At 58.3% G+C, this 24235-nt stretch overlaps 1 protein-coding gene across 1 annotated transcript; it reads left to right on the top strand.

Annotated features, from left to right (window-relative positions):
* The first annotated feature begins 9084 nt into the window (after positions 1-9084).
* LOC127587263 (urokinase plasminogen activator surface receptor-like) lies at positions 9085-15900 on the top strand. The gene is made up of 5 exons (XM_052045557.1): positions 9085-9192; positions 11490-11609; positions 12198-12335; positions 13106-13249; positions 15352-15900. Exons 1-5 carry the CDS (start codon positions 9132-9134, stop codon positions 15606-15608), a joined length of 720 nt encoding a protein of 239 aa, XP_051901517.1. The 5' UTR covers positions 9085-9131; the 3' UTR covers positions 15609-15900.
* Positions 15901-24235: the final 8335 nt, after the last annotated feature.

Below are 24235 nucleotides of genomic sequence, written 5' to 3'. Positions count from 1 at the left end.
GGCTGTGTGCACAGCTCCCCAAGGAAGTGGGGCTTGGGGGTGGGTGCAGGGGAGCTGTGTCAGATCCGATGTGACATAGCTCCACCTTGGGCGCAAGGAGGGGTTTGGCGGTGCTGGGGAGGGTGCTGGGGAGCATCCCTGGGGTGCTGCCTGGGTTGGGACGTGACGCTCCGATTACAGGGAGAGGCTGGGTCCGTTCTACCTGGAGCGGGGTGGTGGTGGGGGGGCTGAGGGGGGAGCGGATGGAGGTGCAGAAAGTTATGAGAGGCGTATGGAGGGCGGATAGGAAACTTTTCCCCGGAGGTGTGTCAGAACCCGAGGGCAGAGGTTTAAGGTGAGGGGGAAGAGGGGAATCCGAGGGGCGGGTGGGGGTGGGATGTGGAACAGACTGCCTGAAGGGGTTGGGGAAGCAGAGGCTCTCACAGGATCCGGACTGGCACTGGAATGGCCGAGGCAGGGAAAGGGATGGGCCCGGCACTGGGAAACGGGATCAGTGTGGATGGGTGGGCATGGACAAGATGGGCTGAAGGGCCTGCTTTCCTGCTCTTGTGATATCTTGGGATTCTCACAGCAGTGAAATCAGGGAATGGTTCCAGACCATTAATGGTTTGTGTTCAGGGAAAGGAGAACTGCTTCACACTCAAAGGATCACCCAGCACAGACGAGGCCCTTCGGCCCATTGAGGGCATACTGACAATTATTCCTTGGCTTTATTCTCTGGAGTGAAGGAGACTGAGGCACCTTACAGAGGTGTATAAAATCATGGGATGGAAAGTCAAACCAGTGTAGGGCCCTGGGGAGTGCAATGGAACAGAGGGACCTGGGGCTACATGTACAGAGCTCGTTGAAAGTGGGGTCACAGGTAGACAGGGCGGTGAAGAAGGCGTTCAGCACGCTGGCCTTCATCGGTCAGGGCACTGAGTACAGGAGTTGGGACGTCACGTTACAGTTGTACAAGATGTTGGTGAGGCTGCACTTGGGGTACTGTGTGTGGTTTGGGTCACCCTGTTACGGGGAAGACGTGGTTGAGCTGGAGAGAGCGCAGAGGAGATTTACGAGGATGTTGCCAGGACTTGAGGGCCTGAGTTACAGGGAGAGGTTGGCCAGGCTGGGTCTTTATTCCTTGGACCGTAGGAGAGAAATGTTTAAAATTATGAGAAGCATCAATAAGGTGGACAGTAACCTCCTTTCTCCAGGGGTGGGGAGTCCAAAACTAGGGGGCATTGGTTTAGGCTGAGAGAGGAAAGATCTAAAGGGGACCTGAGGGACAGAGTTTTCACCCAGAGGGTGGTGGGTGTGTGGAACGAGCTGCCAGAGGAAGTGGGAGAGGTGGGGACAATTACAGCGTTTGAAATTGTACATTGAAGTTGACAGGTCCATGGATGGGAAAGGTTCAGAGGGATCTGGGCCAAACGCAGGCACATGAGACTGGCTTAGATGGGAATAATGGTCGGCATGGACCGGTTGGGCTGAAGGGCCTGTTTCCGTGCTGTGTGACTCTGTGACACTGATCCCGGTCCATTCTCCCCACATCCCCACCAGCTCCTCTCCCTCACAGATTCCAACCCTCACCCTCACACCTGGGGGGGGGGGGGGGGGGAGAGGAGGTGACTAACCCACTGACCCCGGGATGTCAGGGGAACCGGAGCCCCCGGGGAGACCTATGGGGGAGGGGGAGGTGGTAACAGGGGGAACGTGGAAACCCCACACAGACAGCGGCGGCAGAGGTGGGGATCGAACCCGGGTCTCCAGGGCCCGGAGCCAGCGGCTCTGCCTGCTGCGCCACCGGGGCCTCCCACTTTCCGGAGAGGGAAGGGATGCAGTTAAGTGGCAGAAAAAAATACCAAAGGAGGAGGAAGAGGGAAAGATTGTGGGCAGAGCACACAGTGTCAGCAAGTAAGCTGCCTCAGAGGATCGGCAAAGGCAGTTTCCATCCCAGTGGCTGGGGGAACAAAGACGTTGGAATGTCACCTGCTGAAACTGGGACAGTTGCAACATCAGGGAAGGGAATTATTCTCACCAACACTTTTCTGTACCTCACCCATTGAGGCGCCAAGTTTTGATGCCTTCTTCCTGCTCGATCCCTGCAGGCAGCCTGGAAATCCCCAGCCAGATCTGCTTGCTATTTTTAAAAGGATAAGTATGCATTTAATTGTATGTTGGGGCTGGTGAAGGTTACCCGCTCCCCGAGAGAAGATGTGCGATGTGGTGGAATCTCATCGTTATTGACCAGGGCGACCCTGGGGGCGGAGGGACACGGGGTCAGTGGTGCTGACCAGGATCATGTTCAATGGGACATCAGGGTGCAAAAGAACTGAATGGACCCTTCCTGGACCTGCTGGTATGACTGTACCAGTGGAGGTTCGTCACTGAACCACGTACAGTTCCTGTCTCCATATCCCTGGGTCAGACCACACCGGGAGCACCATGCACAGTTCCCGGTCTCCGTATCCCTGGGTCAGACCCACGCCAGGAGCACCGTGCACAGTTCCAGTTTCCATATCCCTGGGTCAGACCCACACCGGGAGCACCGTGCACAGTTCCCGGTCTCCGTATCCCTGGGTCAGACCCACACCGGGAGCACTGTGCACTTCCGGTCTCCATATCCCTGGGTCAGACCACACCGGGAGCACTGTGCACAGTTCCCGGTCTCCGTATCCCTGGGTCAGACCACACTGGGAGCACCGTGCACAGTTCCAGTCTCCATATCCCTGGGTCAGACCCACACCGGGAGCACCGTGCACAGTTCCCGTCTCCATATCCCTGGGTCAGACCACACCAGGAGCACCGTACACAGTTGCAGTCTCCGTATCCCTGGGTCAGACCACACCGGAAGCACCGTACACAGTTGCAGTCTCCGTATCCCTGGGTCAGACCCACACCGGGAGCACCATGCACAGTTCCAGGCTCCATATTCGTTAGTTAGACCACTTTCTCTGCAGGGAATGTTCTGAGAATGTTGCCGGGACTCAGAGCCCTGAGATGTAGGGATAGATTTGCCAGGCTTGGACTTTATTCCGTGGAGTGTAGGAGACTGAGGGGTGATCTTGTAGAGGTGTATAAAATCATGAGGTGCATATCTCCTGGTGGGTCTCCTGCTGGGCCTGGCCAAGCTGTCCATCCATGGGACGCGGCGGCGGGGGTGGCTGAGGGTACCGGCGGGTCGGCCTGCCTGCCCGTCTTCCGCGCTTACGTGTGCGCGCGGGTGCGTTTGGAGAGGGAACATGAGGTTTCCGCGGGCACCCTAGCCGAGTTCCGTGCTCGGTGGGCCCCTCAGGGGATCTCGTGTGTCATGGACGGTACGGACGCGATTCTTATTTGAAGTGTCGTGTGTCGCGTTGATGGGTGTTGCGTCGCGTGTGTGTTTCGTTAGTACTAATTTGCATTCTCTACCGTAGTATGTCGTTGTGTAGTTTCATCTTTTCTGTATTAGATGTAGAATATTGACACTGATTGTCTTTTGTAGTGCTTTTAGTAAAAAAAAGGGACGGTAAAAAAAAGATCATGAGGTGTATAGATAGGGTAAATGCACACAGTCTTTTTCCCAGGGAAAGAGAAACAAAGATTCGAGGGCAGATGTTTAAGGTGAGAGGGGAAAAATTTTAAAGGGTCCTGAGGGGCAACGTCTTTACGCAGAGGGTGGTCCGTACGTGGAACGAGTTGCCAGAGGAAGTGGGTGAGGCAGGTACATTAACAACATTTAAAAGACACACAGGTCCATGAATGGGAAAGGTTTTGAGGGATATGGGCCAAACGCGGGCAGATGGGACCAGCTCTGGTAGGCACCTTGGTCAGCACGGACCAGCAGGGCTGAAGGCCCTGTTTCCATGCCGTGTGACTCTGTGACTTTAAATCTCTGAGTGTTAACATATCGGACGACCTGTCCTGGGCCCAGCACAGAGATGCAATCACAAGGAAGGTGCGCTAGCGTCTTTACTTTCTCAGGACATTACTGAGGTTGGGCTTGTCACCGAACACTCCAACAACCTTCTACAGATGTCCCGTTGGAAGTGTCCTGACCAGTTGCATCACGGTCTGGGACGGCAATTCAAATGCTCAGGATCATAAGAAGCTGCAGAGAGCAGTAGACTCAGCGCAATACATCACGGGCACATCCCTCCCCACCATCGGCAGTATCTACAGGAGGCGCTGCCTCAATAAGGCAACGTCAATCATCAAAGATCCCCACCATCCGGGCTGTGCCATCTTCTCACAGCTCCCACTGGGCAGGAGGTACAGAAGCCTGAAGTCCCGCACCACCAGGTTCAGGAACAGAGATCTCTGTTCTCCCATTCCCTTGAACCATTAATTTAGGAAGCACTTAGATAGGTACAGGGGCAGGGCTCGGAGGGATATGGGTCGAACACAGGGAGTCGGAACTAGCTGGGTGGGCACCAAAGCAGCAGCGACTGGTTGGGCCAAAAGGCCTGTATCTGAGCTGGATTTTTCTGCGACTTTATTCAGTTCTTGAACCAACCAGCACAACCCTAATCGTGACCTCAGTGTCGCATCACCATGTCCACTTTGCACTACAATGGACTTTGTTGGAATTGTGTTCCTTCTTGTATAATTTATGTTTAATTGATGTTTTTCCTGTGAATGTTGTGTCTCTGATGCTGTGCGCCTGTGATGCTGCTGCAAGTAAGTTTTTCATTGCACCTGTGCACACATGGAATTGTGTTTGTGACAGTAAACTGTACCTGTGACTCTGTCTCTGTGACTCTGTGTCTGTGTCTCTGTGTCTGACTCTGTGTCTGTGTCTCTGTATCTCTGTGTCTCTGACCTTGTGTCTCTGTGTCTCTGTGACTCTGTCTCTGTGACTCTGCCTCTGTGTCTCTGTGACTCTGTATCTCTGTGTCTCTGACCTTGTGTCTCTGTGTCTCTGTGACTGTGACTCTGTCTCTGTGCCTCTGTGACTCTGTGACTCTGTGTCTCTGACCTTGTGTCTCTGTGACTCTGTGACTGTGTCTCTGCGTCTCTGTGACTCTGACTCTGTGACTGTGTCTCTGTGACTCTGTATCTCTGTGTCTCTGACCTTGTGTCTCTGTGTCTCTGTGACTGTGACTCTGTCTCTGTGTCTCTGTGACTCTGTGACTGTGACTCTGTCTCTGTGTCTCCGTGACTGTGTCTCTGTGACTCTGTGTCTCTGTGTCTCTGTGCCTCTGTCTCTGTGACTCTGTGATTCAGTGTCTCTGTGTCTCTGTGACTGTCTCTGTGTCTCTGTGTCTCTGTGCCTGTCTCTGTGACTCTGTGTCTCTGTGCCTCTGTGATTCAGTGTCTCTATGTCTCTGTGTATCTGTGTCTCTGTGATTCAGTGTCTCTGTGATTCAGTGTCTCTGTCGCACTGGAACGGGTCCAGGGAAGAGGGATTTTGGACTGAAGAAAGTTATTAATATGTGAAATTATAAACTGCGAGAGAAAGGCAGAGTGTGTTGGAACTTCAGAGTCTGCAGATACTTCCAGAAGTCACAAAACAAGGTGAGTCATTGTTCCAGAAGGGAGGAAGACAAAAGTTGGGTATGTATAGGTCTGTGTGCTTCACATCTGTTGTTGGGAAGTTGCCCATGTCTGTCAACAAGGAAGAAATCTCCACTCGTCGAGAAGCTGATTGCGATCAAGACAAGTCCATGTTGTTTCATGATGGTAAATCCTGTTTGACAAAATTCCGTCAATTCTCTGAGAATGTAACTTGCAGATTTGATGGGGGGAGTTTGTTGGATGTTCCAAAGGTATTTGTCAAGGTGCCATGTGAAGGGCTGATGCACAAGGGAACAGCTCATAGGACCAGGGCAAGTGGGTTGTTGTGGATTGAGGATGCAGAAGACAGAGTCAGAATAACCAGGTCTGTCTGTGAGGTGTTGGAAGGTCAAATGTAAGGGTAAAGTACACAGTTAATGGCAGGAACCTTAACAGGATATACAGAGGGATCTTGGGGTTCAAGTGGCCACACAAGGAGACAAGGAGGTGAGGACGGTGTATGACATGCTGGCCTTCATCGGTCGGGGCGTTGAGTATAAGAGTCAGAAGTCATGTTGCAGCTGTATAAAACCTTGGAGTATTGTGTGCAGTTCTGGTTGCCCCGTTACAGGAAGGGTGTGGGGGCTTTGGAGAGGGTGCAGGAGAGGTTCACCAGGATGCTGCCTGGATTAGAGGCCATGAGCTATAAGGAGAGGTCGGACAAACCCGGGGGGAGTGGTGGAGGCTGAGGGGAGACCTGATTGAGGTTTATTAAATGACGAAAGGCATAGATAGTGGGGGGAAGGGGTGGAGCTGGAGCTGGCAGGTGATAGGTTGATCCAAGTGAGGGGAGGGGGTTTCAGACAGACCAGAGGGGGTCTCTCTCCGAGTCAGTCACTCTCCAGCAGCACTTGGTGCCTGTGTCGGTGTGTCTGCGGGAACACCCGAGTGATCGGAGGGTCCTCTGTCACACAGCAGGTCAGGGAGCTTCGCCAGAGCCTCTTGCCGATTCTGCACAGCAAGATTCCATCAAATGACACCAAACTCTGACTAAACTCAATCCTTTGGTTGATGTTGGGAAAATATCCCACAGGAACACAATGGGAGCAGCTGCTGACCACTCGGCCCCTCTAACCTGTCCCACCAGACAGTCCCACCTGCCTCAGACCTCACCTCCTTCTGTCCCAGTTCCCCATCACCCACTGACCTTCCAAACATTGATCTCCCTCCTCTGTAGTTCCACCCAGTGATCTGTCCCCACCCCCCTCAGTGTAAAATGACCACCCCCTCCACCTATTCTGTAACCCTGTCCCCTGGATTGAAACCGTCCCGCTGGGGGAAACGTCTCCACCCCTACCCTGTCCTGTGCCCCCAGGATCTGAGGTGTTTCAGTGGGGTTGCCCCTCGTTCCTCGGACACCCCCCCCAGGACACAGACCCAACCTCCGTGGTCTCCTCCCTGACAGGACAGTGAAGACAGGTCACTTCCAGAAAGTTATGACCCCCCATCTGACAAAGATATACCCTGCCTCGCTGGCCCTCCCTCCTCATCGCCCCTCCCTCCTCACCAACCCCCTCCGCACCTCCCCTCCCTCCTCACTGTCCCTCCTACAGCGCTCCCTCAGGGGTGAGGGGCGGTAAGTGGAGGGGTGAGGGGGAGAGGTGAGGGAAAGGGGTAAGTAGGGGATGGGTTAAGAGGGGAGGGGTGTGTGGAGGGAGAGGTGGTGAGGAGGGGAGGGGTGTGGAGGGAAGAGGTGAGGGGGTGAGGAGGAGAGAGGTGAGGGTGAGGGGGAAGGGGGGAACGTGAGGGGTGAGGGGTTAGGGTGATTGAGGGGATAGGTGAGGAGGACCAGTGAGGAGGGGAGTAGTAGGGGAGGGGTGAGGGGGAGGGTGAGGGGGAGAGGTGAGGAGGGGAGAGGTGAAGGGGATGGATGAGGAGGTGAGGGGTGGGGGAGGGTGAGTGGTGGTGGGAGGATGAGGGGTAGAGTGAGTGACAGGGAGAAGGGAGTGTGTGAGGGAGAGGGGGAACGGGAGGGTGAGGGGTGAGGGGAAAGTGTGAGGGGACGGGTGAGGAGGGGAGGGGAGGGGGGAAGGTGAGGTGGAGGGGTGAGGGTGGAGGTGAGGGGGAAGGGAAGGGGTGAGGGGGAGGGGGAGGGATGAGGAGGGGAGGAGGGACGATGAGTTGGTGAGGGGTGAGGGAGAGGGGGAGCGGGAGGGTGAGGGGACGGGTGAGGAGGGGAGGGGTGAGAAGGAGGGGTGAGGGGTGAGGGGGTGGGCGAGGGGTGAGGTTGGAGGGAGGGGAGGGGGAGGGTGAGGTGGAGGGGTGACGGGTGAGGGTGGAGGTGAGGGGGAAGGGAAGGGGTGAGGTGGACGGGGGGTGGGGGAGAGTGAGGAGGGGAGGGGTGAGGGGTGAGGAGGAGGGGCGGTGAGTTGGTGAGGAGTGAGGGTGAGGGGATGGGTGAGGAGGAGGGGTGAGGGGTGAGGGTGAGGGGACAGGTGAGTAGGGGAGGGGTGAGAAAGGGAGAGGTGAGGGGGAGGGGTGAGGGTGGAGGGGAGGAGGAGGGGTGAGTGAGGGGGTGAGGGGTGAGGGGGAGGAGTGAGGGCTGAGGGGGTGAGGGGTGAGGGGGTGTGAGGGGTGAGTGGTGAGGGCTGAGGGGTGGGGGAGGGTGAGAGGTGGTGGGAGGGTGAGGGGGAGGGTGACTGGTGAGGAGTGAGTGTGAGTGAAGGAGAGGGGAGGGGTGGGGAGGGGGAAAGGGTGGGTGAGGGGTGAGGGGAAAGTGTGAGGGGATGGGTGAGGAGGGGAGGGGTGAAGGGGAGGGGGCTGAGGGGAGGGGTGAAGGGGAGGGGGAGGGGGTGGAAGGGAGGGGTGGGGAGGGGAGGAGGGGAGGGGTGAGGGGGAGGGCGTGGGGTGAGGGGGAAGGGGAGGGGGAGGGGTGAGGGGGAGGGGGTGGGCTGAGGGGGAGGGGGAGGGGGTGGAAGGGGGGGTGGGGAGGGGGAGGAGGGGAGGGGTGAGGGGGAGGGCGTGGGGTGAGGGGGAAGGGGAGGGGGTGGAAGGGAGGTGTGGGGAGGGGGAGGGGGTGGGGTGAGGGGGAAGGGTAGGGGGAGGGGTGAGGGGGAGGGGGTGGGCTGAGGGGGAAGGGGAGGGGGTGGAAGGGGGGGTGGGGAGGGGGAGGAGGGGAGGGGTGAGGGGGAGGGCGTGGGGTGAGGGGGAAGGGGAGGGGGAGGGGTGAGGGGGAGGGGTGGGCTGAGGGGGAAGGGGAGGGGGTGGAAGGGGGGGTGGGGAGGGGGAGGAGGGGAGGGGTGAGGGGGAGGGCGTGGGGTGAGGGGGAAGGGGAGGGGGTGGAAGGGAGGTGTGGGGAGGGGGAGGGGGAGGGGGTGGGGTGAGGGGGAAGGGTGGGGAGGGGGGAGGTGCAGCACTGGGTTGAACCGTACCGGCCGCCGCCGCAGTGAAGGGCGCGGCTCCATCCACCCGTTCCCCGGGACTGCCCGCTCTCTCCCACTGCTTCCCCCTCCTCCAGGCGTTTCCGGGGACTTTTCCGCGCTCAGCTCCGGGCTCGTCCCTCCAGGGGCGGACCCAGCCCCGGCCCGGCTTCGGGTTCCGTCCCGGCAACTTTCCCCTCCCACCTGAGCAGCCCTGAAATAGGGAGCCGGGGCTGAGCGGGGCAGGAGTTCTCGATGCGCGCAGACATGAGGACGTTGCTGGGAGTCGCCCTGCTGCTGGCTTTTGCCGCCATGGGTAAGGCAGCTGCCCCACCCCCTCACCCCCTCCCGGGGTTGGAGGGGTTCCGAGCCCCGGGTCAGGAGACCGGGGGGCTGAGGGTGGGAGACGGCGGGGGCTCCCAGTGGTGGTCGCTGGATCCCGAGATAGGTTTTGGACGGGGAACCCTGGCACTGATTGCTCTGGGAATTGTGTTCCTGCGACCTCTCCTGCTGGGAATTTCGTTCTTGTGTTCCTGTGGGAGGTTCCACTGGGAACTGTACCTCTGTGGTGGGATCGCTCCCGCTGGGAACGGTGTCTCTGTGGGGATTGTGGTGGGATCTCTCCCGCTGGGAATTGTGTCTCTGTGGGGATTGTGGTGGGATATCTCCCGCTGGGAACCGTGTTTCTGTGGTGGGATCTCTCCCGCTGGGAACGGTGTCTCTGTGGGGATTGTGGTGGGATATCTCCCGCTGGGAACCGTGTTTCTGTGGTGGGATCTCTCCCGCTGGGAATTGAATCTCTGTGGGGATTGTGGTGGGATCTCTCCCGCTGGGAATTGTGTCTCTGTGGGGATTGTGGTGGGATCTCTCCCGCTGGGAATTGTGTCCCAACATTGGATCACCCGATCACATCTCCAGCGAGGACCGAGCGCTGCCCTGACGTTTCGCGGTGGGTTCCGCGTGCGGGTGTCGGTGTGGGCGGCTGTTCCCGCACCCCCTGCCCCGCTGGGGAGTCCCCCCCCCCACCCCTCCGTGTGATCCCCAGTAACGCTGGGAAGGAACGGTTCACATCAAAGACCTGGGTCGGATGGTCCGGGAGCTGAAGCACCGACTGTACCTCTCTCCGCAGACGCTGCCCGACCCGCTGAGTGTTTCCGCAAGGTTCCGTTCCCTGAGCCGCCGTGCGCTGCGCTCAGTGTTAGGGGTGTGTGTGTGTGTGTGTGTGTGTGTGTGTGTGTGTGTGTGTGTGTGTGTGTGTGTGTGTGTGTGTGTGTGTGTGGCTGCAAATCCCCGGTAATCCGGACCCCGCGGCACATCCGCGGCAGGTTCAACGGATTATTGGACGGGACTCAAGTACCTTCAGTTTAACTTTAAATGATCTTAGACAGCAGTATAACAGATGTTTTAGTGAAGCAGATGTTTGAAGGGAGCGCGGGAACCGGGCGAGGTGGGTGTCGAACCTCCGGGATTTTGGGAGCGGTAGGATTGCGGATTATCTGGGATTCACTGTACCCGGAGACGGGGAACAGCCGGGGACCGGGCTCTTCCGATGGAGCGGGACCTTGCTGGCGGCGCCGTCAGACATAACTGGATGAGAGGCGCAGGGGAGGGCAGGTCAGAGAGGGGGGAGGTGGGGGAGAGAGGGGGAGGGGTGTAGGGGCCGGAGGGGGGTCACAGAGGCGGGGAGTGGTGCAGGGGAGGTGCGGGGAATTGGAGGGACCGGTGCGCAACGTGACTCCAACTATTGGCGAGAGTCCGGCAGGTCTGCCTTGGGACGGAGGGAGAGACGAAGGGGAGGGGACAGATAGGAGGGGAAGGGAGGGAGAGAGGAGGGAGAAGGACGGGAGAGAGAGGAGGGGAGAAGGGGGAGAAAGGAGGAGGGGGAGGGAGAAGAGGGAGTACAAAAGGAGGAGGGAGGGGGGAGGAGGAGGGAGGGAGGGGGAAGGAGGGAGAGAGGGAGGGGGAAGGAGGGAGGAGGGAGGGAGGGAGGGGGAAGGAGGGGGGGAAGGAGGGAGGGGGAAGGAGGGAGGGAGGGGGAAGGAGGGAGGGAGGGGGAAGGAGGGAGGGAGGGGGAAGGAGGGGGGAAGGAGGGAGGGGGAAGGAGGGAGGGAGGGAGGGGGAGGGGGAGGAGGGCGGGAGGGGGAGGAGAAGGGAGGGGAGGGGGGAAGGAGGAGGGAGGGGAGGGGGGAAGAGGAGAGGTGCAGAGAGGGAGGGAGATGTAGTAAGGGCGGGAGAGGGGAGAGGGAGGGCGGGAGAGGGAGGGGGCGGGAGAGGGAGGGGTGGGGGAGGGGAGAGGGCGAAGGGAGATGGGTGGGGAGGGGGAAGGGAGAGGGAAGGGTGGGGAAGGGAGAGGGAGGGGTGGGAGAGGGAGGGAGAGGAAGGGGGCGGTGTGAGGGAGGTGTTGCCGCGGTCGCACAGCGGTGAGTGCTCCCGGGACTGTCCCGGGACGGGTCTGACGGTGTATCCCTCCCTGCAGCCCACTCCCTGCAGTGTTACACCTGCAGTGAGAGGGGAGAAGGGAGAGGGTAGAGGGAGGGAGGGAGGGAGGTGTTGGTAGGTTCAGGACTGTCCCTGGACGGGTCTGACGGTGTGTCCTTCCCTCTCTCCCTGCAGCCCACTCCCTGCAGTGTTACACCTGCCACAGCTTCAACCAGAACTGCACCCTGAACGCGACCGGCTGTAACGTGACCCAACACCAAACCTGCCGCAGCCTCACCGTCCGGGAAAAGGGCCGTAAGTTCGCTGTTCTGCCTTCAAGTAGTGCCGGGACAGTCCGGAAGCCACCTGGAAGGGGCTAGCAGGACAAATGGATGGGCCGAGTGGGGCTGGAAGAGGCGAGCCAGGATTCGGTCAGAGAGTCGGGTGGAGGGGGGACGGAGGTGAAGGAGGGAGTGGAAGGAAATGAGGGGAGGGGAGGAGGCTAAGGAAAGGACGGGGATGGGGTAGGGAGGGACGGGAGGGGGGGTGAGGGGGAGGGGTGGAGGGGGTGAGGAAGGGGATGAGGCGTGCAGGGGAGGAGGGGGTGGAGGGGTGGGGAGGAGGATGGGGTGGGGTCGGGAAGGGGAGGAGGGGTGAGGGGTGGAGGGAGTGAGGGTGGGATAGGGAGTGAGGGGAGGAGGGGTGAGGAAGGGGATGAGGGTTGCAGGGGTGGAGGGTGAGGGGAGGAGGATAGGGTGGGGAGGGAGTGAGGGAAGAGGGGATGAGGGGGAGAGAAAAAGAGGAGGGGGTGAGGGGGAGAGGAGGAGGGGTGAGTTTGTACGGGGGCTGGCGGCGGGACGGGATGTACCAGGCGTCAGTATAACGCTGGGAGTTGCCCCACAGGAGCCCACGACCACGAGTACATCATCAACGGCTGCGGCAACTGCCTGGGTCTCATCTCTTTCAACAGCGGCCCGTACTCGGCCTTCCTGCATGCGACCTGCTGCAACTCGGACCTGTGCAACGATCAGGTGGAGCCAGGTACGTGGGGGAGGGAGAGGGAGGGGTGGGGGAGAGGGAGGGCGAGGTGGAGGAGAGGGGTCGGGGGAGGGGCTGCCTGTGCTCTTCCTCTCCCCACTCGCTCTCCCCCTCTCTCCCACACACTCTCCCCATCCCTCCCTCCCTCTTCTTCCCTCTCTCTGGCACACCCTCCTTCTCCTTCCCTCCCTCCTCCCTCCTCCCTCCCTCCCTCCCTCCCTCCTCCCTCCCTCCACCTCCCACTCCCTCTCTCCCTCCCTCCCTCCTTCTCCCTCTCTCCCTCTCTCCCTCCCTCTCTCATTTTCTGCCTCTTTGCAAAATCAGAAATCCAAATAATTGGTGTGGATTCTTTCTGTATAAATTGTCCGACTCCCTGTCGGACACAGCAAGATCCCGCAGCGCGGCGCTCCCTCCTCACCGCCCCGCCAGCAGCCACCGCCCCTCCCACAGCGCGGCGCTCCCTCCTCACCGCCCCTCCCACAGCGCGGCGCTCCCTCCTCACCGTCCCTCCCACAGCGCGGCGCTCCCTCCTCACCGCCCCGCCCACGGTACTGAGAATATTTAGGACGGATCTGTTCTCCGTCTCTGCCTTGCACACACTCAGTAACTGAGTGCCCATCTCTTTCCTGGAAGGGGGGAACCTGCGGGCGGTGGTGTTCTCCCCACCCCCGCTGCCCCGTCCCTCTGGGCGGGAGTTGGGGGGTCCGGGAGATGCTGTCGGGGGGTGGGGGCGGTGGGACGGCCTCCGGTGACCGTGCGCGTCCTGTTTACAGAGAGGGAGGACAAGACCCCGAACGGCCTGGAGTGCGAGGGCTGCTTCGCGTTGACGGAGTCCGGGTGTAACCGTTCGATGGCCGCAGTCAAATGCTACGGGCAACAGGACAGGTGCATTCACACCTCGGGCACCCTCCACTGGTGTAAGTACAGTCCCACACCCCACCCACCGAAATTACCATACCTGGCCGTTCGGCCCATCCGCTGGGTTCTGAGCTCCTGGCTGACCTCTTTGGGGACCTGGTATTTAGAACACAGAAGAGTACAGCACAATACAGGCCATTCGGCCCACAGTGTTGTGCTGAACTACATCAGGCTAAAGACACCCAATCCCTTCTGCCTGCACACAGTCCGTCTCCCTCCATTCCCTGCACATCCACGTGTCTGTCTCACAGCCTCTTAAACCCCTCGATCGTATCTGCCTCCAGCCCCACTCCTGGCAGCACGTTCCAGGTACCCACCGCTCTCTGTGTGGAAAAAAACCCGCCCCGCACATCTCCTTTGAACTTTCCCCCTCTCACCTTAAATGCATGCCCTCTGGTATTAGACATTTCATCCCTGGGGGAAAAGATCCCGGCTGTCTACTCTATCTGTGCCTCTCATAATTTTACAAACCTCTGTCAGGTCTCCACTCAGCCTCCACTGCTCCAGAGAAAACAACCCAAGTTTGTCCAACCTCACCTAATCTAATCCAGGCAGCGTCCTGGTGAACCTCTCCTGCACCCTCTCCAAAGCCCCCACACCCTTCCTGTAACGGGGTGACCAGAACTGCACATAATACTCCAAGTGCGGCCTGACCAGAGTTTTATACAGCTGCAACGTATCTTCCTGAACTCAGTGCCCCGACTAATAACAGCAAGCATTCAGTGGACCTTCTTTACCTCCCTATCGACCTGTGAAGCCACTCTCAGGGAGCTATGGACTTGGGCACCATGATCCCTCTGTATATCAACACTGTGAAGGGCCCTGCCATTAACTGTGTCCTGTCCCTGCACATTTGACTTCCTGAAGTGCAACATCTCACACTTGACTGGGTTAAACTCCATCTGCCATTTTTCTGCCCACATCTGCAACTGGTCTATATCCCACTGTATCCTTCGGCAATCTTCTACACTGTCCACAACACCACCGATCTGTGTCCAAGTTTTTGTCCAAGTTCCTTTAATACATCACAAACAGTAGAGGTCCCTGTGCAGATCCCTGGAACATCTGCCTCTCTCCTGCTTTGAGCCTGTCCCTCCTGCTGGTTTGGCTCAAGGGCTTGAACAGGCACTCTGAACAGATGAGACTAAAACATGGTATTGTGGACAGTGCAGAGGGTTATGAACAATTACAGGGGGGTCTTGATCAGCTCAGTCTGTGGGCTGAGGATTGACAAATCCAGATAAATGTGTGGTTTGCATTTTGGGAGATCAAACCAGGGTGGGACTTATACAGTGAATGGTTTGGGACCTGGGAAGTGTCATGGAACAGAGGGACCTGGGATTGCAAGTACCTAGTTCACTGTAAGCTGTGTCACAGGTAGACAGGAGGGTGAAGAAGGCGTTCGGCACGCTGGCCTTCATCACTCAGGGCACTGAGTGCAGCAGTTGGGCAGTGATGTTGCAGTTATATAAGATGTTGGTGAGGCTACATTTGGAGTATTGTGTACAGTTTTGGGCACACTGTTATAGGAAAGATGTTACCAAACAAGAAAGAGTGCAGAGAGGATTTACCAGGATGTCGCCTGGACTTGAGGGCCTGAGTCACAAGGAGAGGTTGTGTAGACCAGGACTTTACTCCCTGGAACGTAGGAGATTGAGGGGTGACCTGATGGAGGTGTATAAGGTAATGAGGGGCATAGACAGGGTTAAAGCACAGTCTTTGTCCCAGGGAGGGGCAGCTAAAGACAAGAGGGCAGAGGTTTAAGATCAGAGGCAAGAGATTTAACAGGGACATTAGGGGCAGCTTTGTCACACAAAGGGTGGCGCATATTTGGAATGAGCTGCCAGAAACGGTGGTTGAGGCGGGCACATCAACAATGTTTAAAAGCCATCTGAATAAGTCTAAGGATAGGAGGGGTTTAGAGGGCTGTGGGCCAAACATGGGCAGATGGGACCAGCTCACTGGGTAACATGGTAGGCATGGACGAGATGGGCCGAAGGGCCTGTTTCTGTGCTGTGTGACTGTAGACTGGGGTGCTGAGGGTGGACCTGACACACGAGGCTGGTGTTCATGGACGTTCTCTTTCCTTCTCCCACCACAGTGGACACAACCACCTATGTCTTCAAGGGCTGCGCTTCGCACTTTGTCTGCCACGAACAGAACGCCCTGCCGATCTTCGGACTGGAGCCCAACTATGGCTTCTACTGCTGCCAGGGCTCCCGGTGTAACCTGGAGTTCCGCAACCTGACTCGGACCACCACGCTGGCGCCCACCACCTCCAAGGCAGCCCCCGCCCTCAACATCCAGGCACTACTCGGCACCTGTCTGCTGCTGGCACTGCGGCTGGTTGTAGTCTAGGGCGTGGTGCCTCGGGGGGCCGGGGGGTGGGGGATGGGCTTTGCATCGGCTGTGAGGGTAGGGCATTGGGGAGGGCAGTGGGGGAGACCGTTTAGGTTTCCGAGCCATGAATCCACTCCTCCCTCCCTCCCTCCCTCCCCTCCCCAACCCTCCCTCCCTCCCCTCCCACCCCACTTCCCCTCCCCCATCCCCTCCTCCTTGCACTCCCCACCACCCCACCATCCCTCCCCTCCCCTCCCCTCCCTTCCCTCTCCACAGTTTCCTCCCTCCCTCCCCTCCCACCATTCCATCCGCTTCCCTCACCACCCTACCCTCCCCAACCCGCCTCATCTCCCCTCCCTCCCCTCATCACCCACTCCCCTCCACAACCCTTGCCGGTGTTTCTCAGTGTTGATCCCACAACCTTTGATCCAAAGGTTGTGAGGGGAGGGCTGGGGAGGGTGGTAAAAACTTCAAACTAATTCCACTCGCTCCTCCCCAACCGTCAATCACAAACTAATCCCACTGCCCGCTCCCTCCACAGTCTGAAATGAGTCGCACTCTCTGGTCTGACCTCACTGTGAAATGAACATTAAGAATTCTCTTTGTTTTACTTTGTGTAAATAAATGTTGTGGTGTTTGGACTGGGTTTGTTCTCAGTGTGTGAGGTTGTTCCAAGGTACACTGGACCTGCCAGCAGTTGTATCATTCAGAAGCTTTCATTGCCTCCTGCTGTGCAGTCCCAAGTCTCGACCCCACCCAGGACAGAGCAGTCCACTCCATCGGCAACCCCCCTCCCCCCCAAACACCCCCTCCCTCCACCATCGGCCCACAGCGGCTGCAGTGCGCACAGTCTACAGAACACACCGCGGTCACTTGCCTGGGCTACTCCGACAGCACCTCCCGAACCCCCCACCTCTCTCGCCCAGAGGGACGGGGGCAAACAGAACACCACCACCCGCAGGTTCCCCCTCAGATAGACCTGTAGGGACAGGCAGTGGTGAGATGACGGGACAGTGAGACACCCGTAGGGACAGGCAGTGTGTGGGGTGACGGTACAGTGACACAGAGCCAGCTGTAGGGACAGGCAGTGTGTGGGGTGATGGTACAGTGACACAGAGCCAGCTGTAGGGACAGGCAGTGTGTGGGGTGATGGTACAGTAACACAGTGAGACATCTGTAGGGACAGGCAGTGTGTGGGGTGACGGTACAGTGACACAGAGCCACCTGTAGGGACAGGCAGTGAGTGGGGTGATGGTACAGTGACACAGAGCCAGCTGTAGGGACAGGCAGTGTGTGGGGTGACGGTACAGTGACACAGAGCCACCTGTAGGGACAGGCAGTGTGTGGGGTGACGGTACAGTGACACAGTGAGACATCTGTAGGGACAGGCAGTGAGTGGGGTGACGGTACAGTGACACAGAGCCAGCTGTAGGGACAGGCAGTGTGTGGGGTGATGGTACAGTGACACAGCGCCAGCTGTAGGGACAGGCAGTGTGTGGGGTGATGGTACAGTGACACAGTGAGACATCTGTAGGGACAGGCAGTGAGTGGGGTGACGGTACAGTGACACAGAGCCACCTGTAGGGACAGGCAGTGTGTGGGGTGATGGTACAGTGACACAGTGAGACATCTGTAGGGACAGGCAGTGAGTGGGGTGACGGTACAGTGACACAGAGCCAGCTGTAGGGACAGGCAGTGTGTGGGGTGATGGTACAGTGACACAGCGCCAGCTGTAGGGACAGGCAGTGAGTGGGGTGATGGTACAGTGACACAGAGCCACCTGTAGGGACAGGCAGTGTGTGGGGTGATGGTACAGTGACACAGTGAGACATCTGTAGGGACAGGCAGTGTGTGGGGTGATGGTACAGTGACACCTGCAGAGGGAGGCAGTGAGCTGAACCTTCAGCGGGCTGGCATCTGTGGAATGAAGAACATTTCCAGCACCATCTGTGTTTACTTCTGGGGTCTGGCGCCTGCCATTTGATCTTCGAGTGTTATTGCTGGTTCCAGGGGTGTGGACATGACTTCCCACTCTCTCCATCCCCGTCTCCTCTGCGCTCCCTGCCCTCACCCCATGGTTTGATTGCAAGCCCCTGCTCCTGGGATCGAGGTGCCCGGGGTCTGTGCAGGAATCCTGCCGGGCTAAAACTTCAACTGATGGGAGGTGGCATCCTGGGCAAATTCACTCCAGTCCTTTAAGGGCTGCTGCAGCCAGCGCTGAAATGTTCCGGAGGTTGGGCAGTGTCTGAGGAGAGAGGAACAGCGTTAGTCAACGTCAAAGTCAAAGTTGAGTTTACTGTCAGATGCACAAGGCCGTGAAAAACTTATCTGCAGCAGCACCACAGGCACACAGCATCGGATAAGCAGCATTCACAAGAAAAACATAAACTACACATAAACTATACAGAACTTTTACAAGAAAGAACACAACTAGAAGAAAAAGAGCCAATTTTAGTACATAGTGATCACAGTGGCCCCAGTGTAGCTGTACTGAGGCAGTGATCAGGGATGTGCCGGTTGGTTCAAGAACCGAATGGTTGAAGGGAAGTCGCTGTTCCTGAACTTGGTGGTGTGGGGACTTCTGTACCTCATGCCCGATGGCAGCTGCGAGAAGACGGCACGGCCCGGATGGTGGGTGGGTGGGTGGGGGGTGTCTCTGATGATGGACGTTGCCATTGATGGGGTCAGTGACCTGAGGTTTGACGTCAGAACCTGCTTCAAGCTGGGAGTGTTGGGGTGTGTGGGATGTGTGGGGGGGGTGGGTATGGGGAGGGGTGGGGTGTGTTGGGGGTGGGTATGGGGGGTTGGGGTGTGTGGGGGGGTGGGTATGGGGAGGGTGGGGTGTGTGGGGGGGTGGGCAGGATTGGCTGTGATAAGGGAACGAGTCGGACCGCATGGGAACAGGCCCTTCAGCCCACCACATCCGTGCTGTTCCTGTTCCGTTCTCCCCACGTCCCCCCCCCCCCCCAGATCCTCCCCCTCCCCCTCAGGGGGCCCATTAACCCACGGAACCCACGTGTGGTTGTGATGTGGCATGGTGTCACGTTGCTTTGGGCAGACCGTCACCGCACCACGGGGGGGGGGGGGGAGGGTTGTGTGTGGGGAGGGGGGGGGCATGTGGGACCAATGGAGAGGGTGCAGAAGGGAATCACCAGGAGGTTGTCTGCAATGGTTATGAGGAGAGATTGGATCGGCTCAGTTTGATGGGTGACCTGATAAAGGGGCGGAGATAAGGTGGACGGTCACAGTCTGTTCCCCAAGGTGGGGGAGCCTAAAACTAGAAGGCACAGGTTTAAGGTGAGAGGGGAGAGATTTAAAGGGAACCTGAGGGGCAAGTGTTTCACACCAGATGGTGGTGGGTGTGTGGAACGAGCTGCCAGAGTAAGGGGCAGAGGCGGGGACAATTACAACGTTTAGAAGACACTTGGACAGGTCCATGACTAGGAAAGATTTTACTCACTGTGTCACATACACCATCTCTCTCACAGAGAGAGAGAGAGAGAGAGAGAGAGGGCTACACACACACATGCAAGAGAGAGGGAGACACACACTTACACAGACACGCCGAGGTGGGGAGGGAGAGAGAGAGAGATGGGGATTGAACCCCAGTCTCTGGAGCCCGGAGGCAGTGTCTCTATCTGCTGTGAGCCACGCAGCATGAGTGCCGGTCGCCAGGAGTCTGTGTGCTGGTGAAGGTCACCTTTGTTCTTGTTCTTGGTGCTGGCGGGGCTGGGAGAAGCTAATCCCTCCTGCCTTGCCCCACCCGTGGGCGTGTGGGTGCCAGCGTCAGAACTGACATCAGCGGGGACGTCCAACTGCACTGCCTCACACACAATGGGCCGATTGTGGAAGCCGGCAGCGTGACCCTGCAGGACCACCGTTCCCATCCTGCTGGGTGGGACTGCAGTCCTGATCCATAGAACACAGCACAGGAACAGGCCATTTGGCCCATCATGTCTGTGCTGAACACAATGCCGAATTAAACTAAATCCCTTCTGCCTGCACACGGTCCGTCTCCCTCCACTCCCTGCACATCCACGTGTCTGTCTAACAGCCTCTTAAACCCCTCGATCGTATCTGCCTCCACCCCCACCCCTGGCAGCACATTCCAGGCACCCACTGCTCTCTGTGTAAAACACTTGCCCCACACATCTCCTTTAAACATTCCCCCTTTCATCTTTAAGCTGTTTCCTCTGGTACTCTTAAGGAAAAATGGCTCTTACTGTCTACTCTTACCTCTGCCTCTCATAACTTTATAAACCTCCATCAGGTCTCCTCTCAGCCTCCACCGCTCCAGAGAGAACAACCCAAGTTTGTCCATCCTGAAGAAAGTGAGGTGTTGCTCCCCCGCCATCCAGGACATCTTCAAGAGGCGGTGAGGACCCGTCACTGAGGACCTTCACCACCCGGCACATGCCCTCTCCTCGTTACTGCCATTGGGGAGGAGGTACAGGAGCCTGAAGAGCCACACTCAACAATTCAGGAACAGCTTCTTCCCCTCCGCCATCTGATTCCTGAACAGTCCATGAACACATGAACACCACTTCATTATCCCTTTTGTTTTTGCACTAGTTATTAGTTTTGTAATTCGTTGTAATTTGATGTCTTGCACTGTGCTACAACACATTTCACCTCACCTAAGTCGGTGATAATGAACCTGATTCTGGTTCTGTGTTACACATCGGGAGGGTTGGATACAGTCAGTGAGTGGCAGGGCCCTTGGGATTATCGAGGAGCAGAGGGACCTCAGTGTACAAGCCCAGCTCAACCACGTAAGGTGGTGAAGCAGGTGCACAGGACATTAGCCGGGGTGTGGAACACAAGAGCAGCGAGGTCCCCGGACAACTTCATGGTCAGATCCCAGCGGGAGGACTGCGTGCAGTTGTGGGTCCCACACTGGGGGCAGGAGGAGGTGACTGCACTGGAGACTGTGCAGAGTGGGGGGTGTTCCCCGGGACATTGGCCTGGGATGGAGTATTCCGGTTACGGGGAGAGACCAGGAGAGGCCGGGTCTGTTCTCCCTAGAGCAGAGGGGGGCTGGGGGAGGGGCTGGGGGTGGGGGGTGGGTCTGATAGACGTAGACATCACGTGGGGGACAGGGCAGGAGAGACGGGAAACATTCCCCTGTGGAAGAGGGGCCTGTACCCGGGGGTGGAGGTCCGAGGGGAGTGGTTCAGAGGGGGTATTATCTGCCCCAGGGTGGTGGTGGGATGTGGAACGGACTGCCTGAGGGGGTGGGGGCAGATACTGAAGGGGTATCCGGACCAGCCTGGGAATGGCCGAGGCAGGGAAGGGTGTGGAAATGGGATAGTAGAGGTGGGCAGTATGGGCACTGTGGGCTGAAGGGCCTGCTTCCCCCCCCCCGTGTGACACTTGTGACCAATCCATTAGTCACCACTCGGAGCAGCAGGTGGGTCGAGCGTGATTGTCCTTTCACACTTCCGGGCTGACCCTGATTCCCCTCCCCCCGGTCTGTCTCACAGCCCCCAGCAGGCGCTCTAGTGGTCCCATCACCAGCGTCAGCTGACAGCAAGGTCGATCACCGCATTCTCTCTTCCTCCTTCACCCGTGGGAAGAGAGAGAGGGAGAGAGAGGGAGGGAGAGGGAGCAAGAGAGAGGGAAAGAGGGAGAGAGGGTAGAGAGAGGGAGGGAGAGGGAGAGAGGGAGAGGGAGAGGGAGAGAGAGTGTGAGTGAGGGAGAGAGACGGGGAAACGTAGAGAAAGAGGGAGAGGGAAAGGAGGGAGAGAGAGGGAGAGGGAGACGGAGAGTGGGAGGGAGGGGCAGGGGGAGAGGGAGAGTGGGAGAGGGAGAGTGGGAAAGGGAGAGGGAGAGAGAGAAAGGGGAAAGAGAGGGGGAGAGTGAGAGGGGGAGAGGGAGACAGAGGACAGGGAGAGAGGGAGGGAGAGAGGGAGATAGTGAGGGTGAGAAAGAGGGAGTGGTAGAGGGAGACAGAGGGAGGGAGAGAGAGTGATACTAAAGAGAGGGGGGTGAAACTAAAGTGGGGGGCAGGTGGAGAGACACTGGGAAGGGTGGGGACAGAAGACAGCAGGAATGAATGAGTCAGGTTGAGAAGGGCTGAAGCAGGTGACAAAGAATTTGCAGTGACTGAACCAGTTTGTGGCCCCCTGGGCACACTCTCCACATCAACAGCCACGTGACTGTGCAAGGGGAGGGTGCACTGGGACAGGGGTGAGGGCAGAGCTTGCACTGGGACAGGGGTGAGGGCAGAGCTTGCACTGGGGCAGGGGTGAGGGCAGAGCTTGCACTGGGACAGGGGTGAGGGCAGAGCTTGCACTGGGGCAGGGGTGAGGGCAGAGCTTGCACTGGGATGGGGGTGAGGGCAGAGCTTTCACTGGGATGGGGGTGAGGGCAGAGCTTGCACTGGGATGGGGGTGAGGGCAGAGCTTGCACTGGGGCAGGGGTGAGGGCAGAGCTTGCACTGGGATGGGGGTGAGGGCAGAGCTTTCACTGGGATGGGGGTGAGGGCAGAGCTTGCACTGGGACGGGGGTGAGGGCAGAGCTTGCACTGGGGCAGGGGTGAGGGCAGAGCTTGCACTGGGACATGGGTGAGGGCAGAGCTTGCACTGGGATGGGGGTGAGGGCAGAGCTTGCACTGGGGCAGGGGTGAGGGCAGAGCTTGCACTGGGACATGGGTGAGGGCAGAGCTTGCACTGGGACATGGGTGAGGGCAGAGCTTGCACTGGGATGGGGGTGAGGGCAGAGCTTGCGCTGGGGCAGGGAGCAACCCTGGTGGGGCAAAGGCTGACAGGTGGGAGGGAGGGAGGACTGTGGGCCTGAACTGAGTGGCTGCCCCGGGTGCAGGGTAGTGGAAGGTCACCCCCCCTCCCCCCCCCCCCCCCCCCCCCCCCCCCCACCGTTACCTGTACTCCAGCTCTTCCCCTGTTCGGGCTGATTCCCTGCCTGTCTGATCTGTTTGACTTTTCTCTCTGTGCCTCCCTTGTTTACTGTGTGTCTGTGTCGCTCTCTGATCTCTCCGTCCTCGTGTCTTGCTCTTTCATCTGTGCGCACACACGTGTGTGTTTGAATGTGTGTGAGAGAGAGAGAGAGACAGAAACAGAGAGGGGGGAGAGAGAGAGAGAGAGAGAGAGAGAGAGAGAGTGTGTGTGTGTGTGTGTGAAAGAGAGAGAGACAGAGAGAGACAGAGAGAGGGGGAGAGAGAGTGTGTCTGTGTGTCTGTGTCTGAGCCGCATCTCTCTTTGATCTGCCGCTATCTCTCTCCGATCTCATTCTTTTGAGTGCCTCTCTCTCTTTGATCTGTGTTTATGTGTGTGTCACTCTCTCCGATCCCTCTGTCTCTCTTTGATCTCTCTCTCTGTCAGTCTCGCTCTCTCGCGTTCTCTGTCTGCCTCTCTTGCTCTCTCTCACTCTCTTTCTAATTGACTCTCCTTCGTTGGTTCTCGCTCTTTCTCTCTCTTGACTTTCTCTCGTTCTCTCTTACTGACTCTCCCATTTTCTCTCTCTGATTCTCCCTCCCTTTCTCTCTCTCTCTCTTGTTGACTCTCTTTCCCTCCTTGACTCCCCCCCTCCCTCTTCCTTTCCCTGTCAGCTCCCCCCAGCCCTCTCTGGATTGTGGAACGGTTGCTTTGGTTGGGGGTGGGGGTGGTGTGAACAGTCGAGTACCTCCTCACATCCCCAGGGAACCAGCATGGGGTTGGGGTCTCCGCAGAATCCCTGTCACCAGATTCGGGGCAGTGGAGAGTGACCCGGGGGTTTCCCATCCCAGGGGGAAGGGGAAAGGGTCAGTTGACTCCACTGCTCTCTCCTGTCCATCCACGCACACACCGATCCAGCCCCTCATCTCTGTCCCACTCTCTCCCTCTCTCTGCCTCCCCCTCTGTCCCTCTCCATCTGCCTCTCCTTCCCTGTCCCCGTCCCTCTCTCATCCCCTCTGTCCCCTCTCTGCCCCTCTCTCTCTTTGCCCCTCAGTCCCTCCCATTCCGTTCATTCTCTCCGTCTCTCCCCTTCACTTTTCCCTCTCGCCGTCCATCCCTCCCTCCTCTCACTCCACCTCCTTCCCTACCCTCTCATCCTCTCTCGCTCTCTCCCCCTCTCTCTTCTTCCCTTGCTTCATGTCTCTCTCTCTCCCCTTGCCCCTCTCTCTCACACACTCCTTTGTCTCTCTCTGCTTCCCCCAGCCCTCGCTCTGTCCCTTCGATGACAATCACATCACAGATGTGCTGCGCCAAGACACAAAGTCAGTGGACGGTGGAAAACTCAGTGGGGCAGGAAAGCCACTGTCGTCGGAAACATTACACACGTCTCCAGAACTGATTGTGGTCCTTGCTTTACAAATAAAGTGACAACAAGAAGCCCAGAAGTGACAGGAAGCTTTGAGTTTTAAAGAAGTGACCTTTTATCTGGAACACGCTATCAGAAAGTACACACAGAGGATTCTGATCTCCGGGCTGTTCCCGGGGGGACACACACCGAGACAGGCACCAAGTGCTGCTGGAAGGCCACCGACTCGGTGAAGGACGCCCGGAACCTGTAGGTCTCGCAGCGAGGCGGGATGTCCGTCAGGGAACGCTGCCGACCGGCACAGTCCCGGCTGCGGGAGTTTGTGCTGAGGGAGGCACTGAGCTCGGGGCAGCCAACGCAAAGGCCCCACAGGATAGGGCCGCAGT

Source organism: Pristis pectinata, chromosome 39, assembly GCF_009764475.1.
Source record: "Pristis pectinata isolate sPriPec2 chromosome 39, sPriPec2.1.pri, whole genome shotgun sequence".
Lineage (NCBI taxonomy): Eukaryota > Metazoa > Chordata > Chondrichthyes > Rhinopristiformes > Pristidae > Pristis > Pristis pectinata.
Note: the sequence above shows the minus strand (reverse complement) of the source record. Positions and strands in the feature narration are given on the sequence as shown.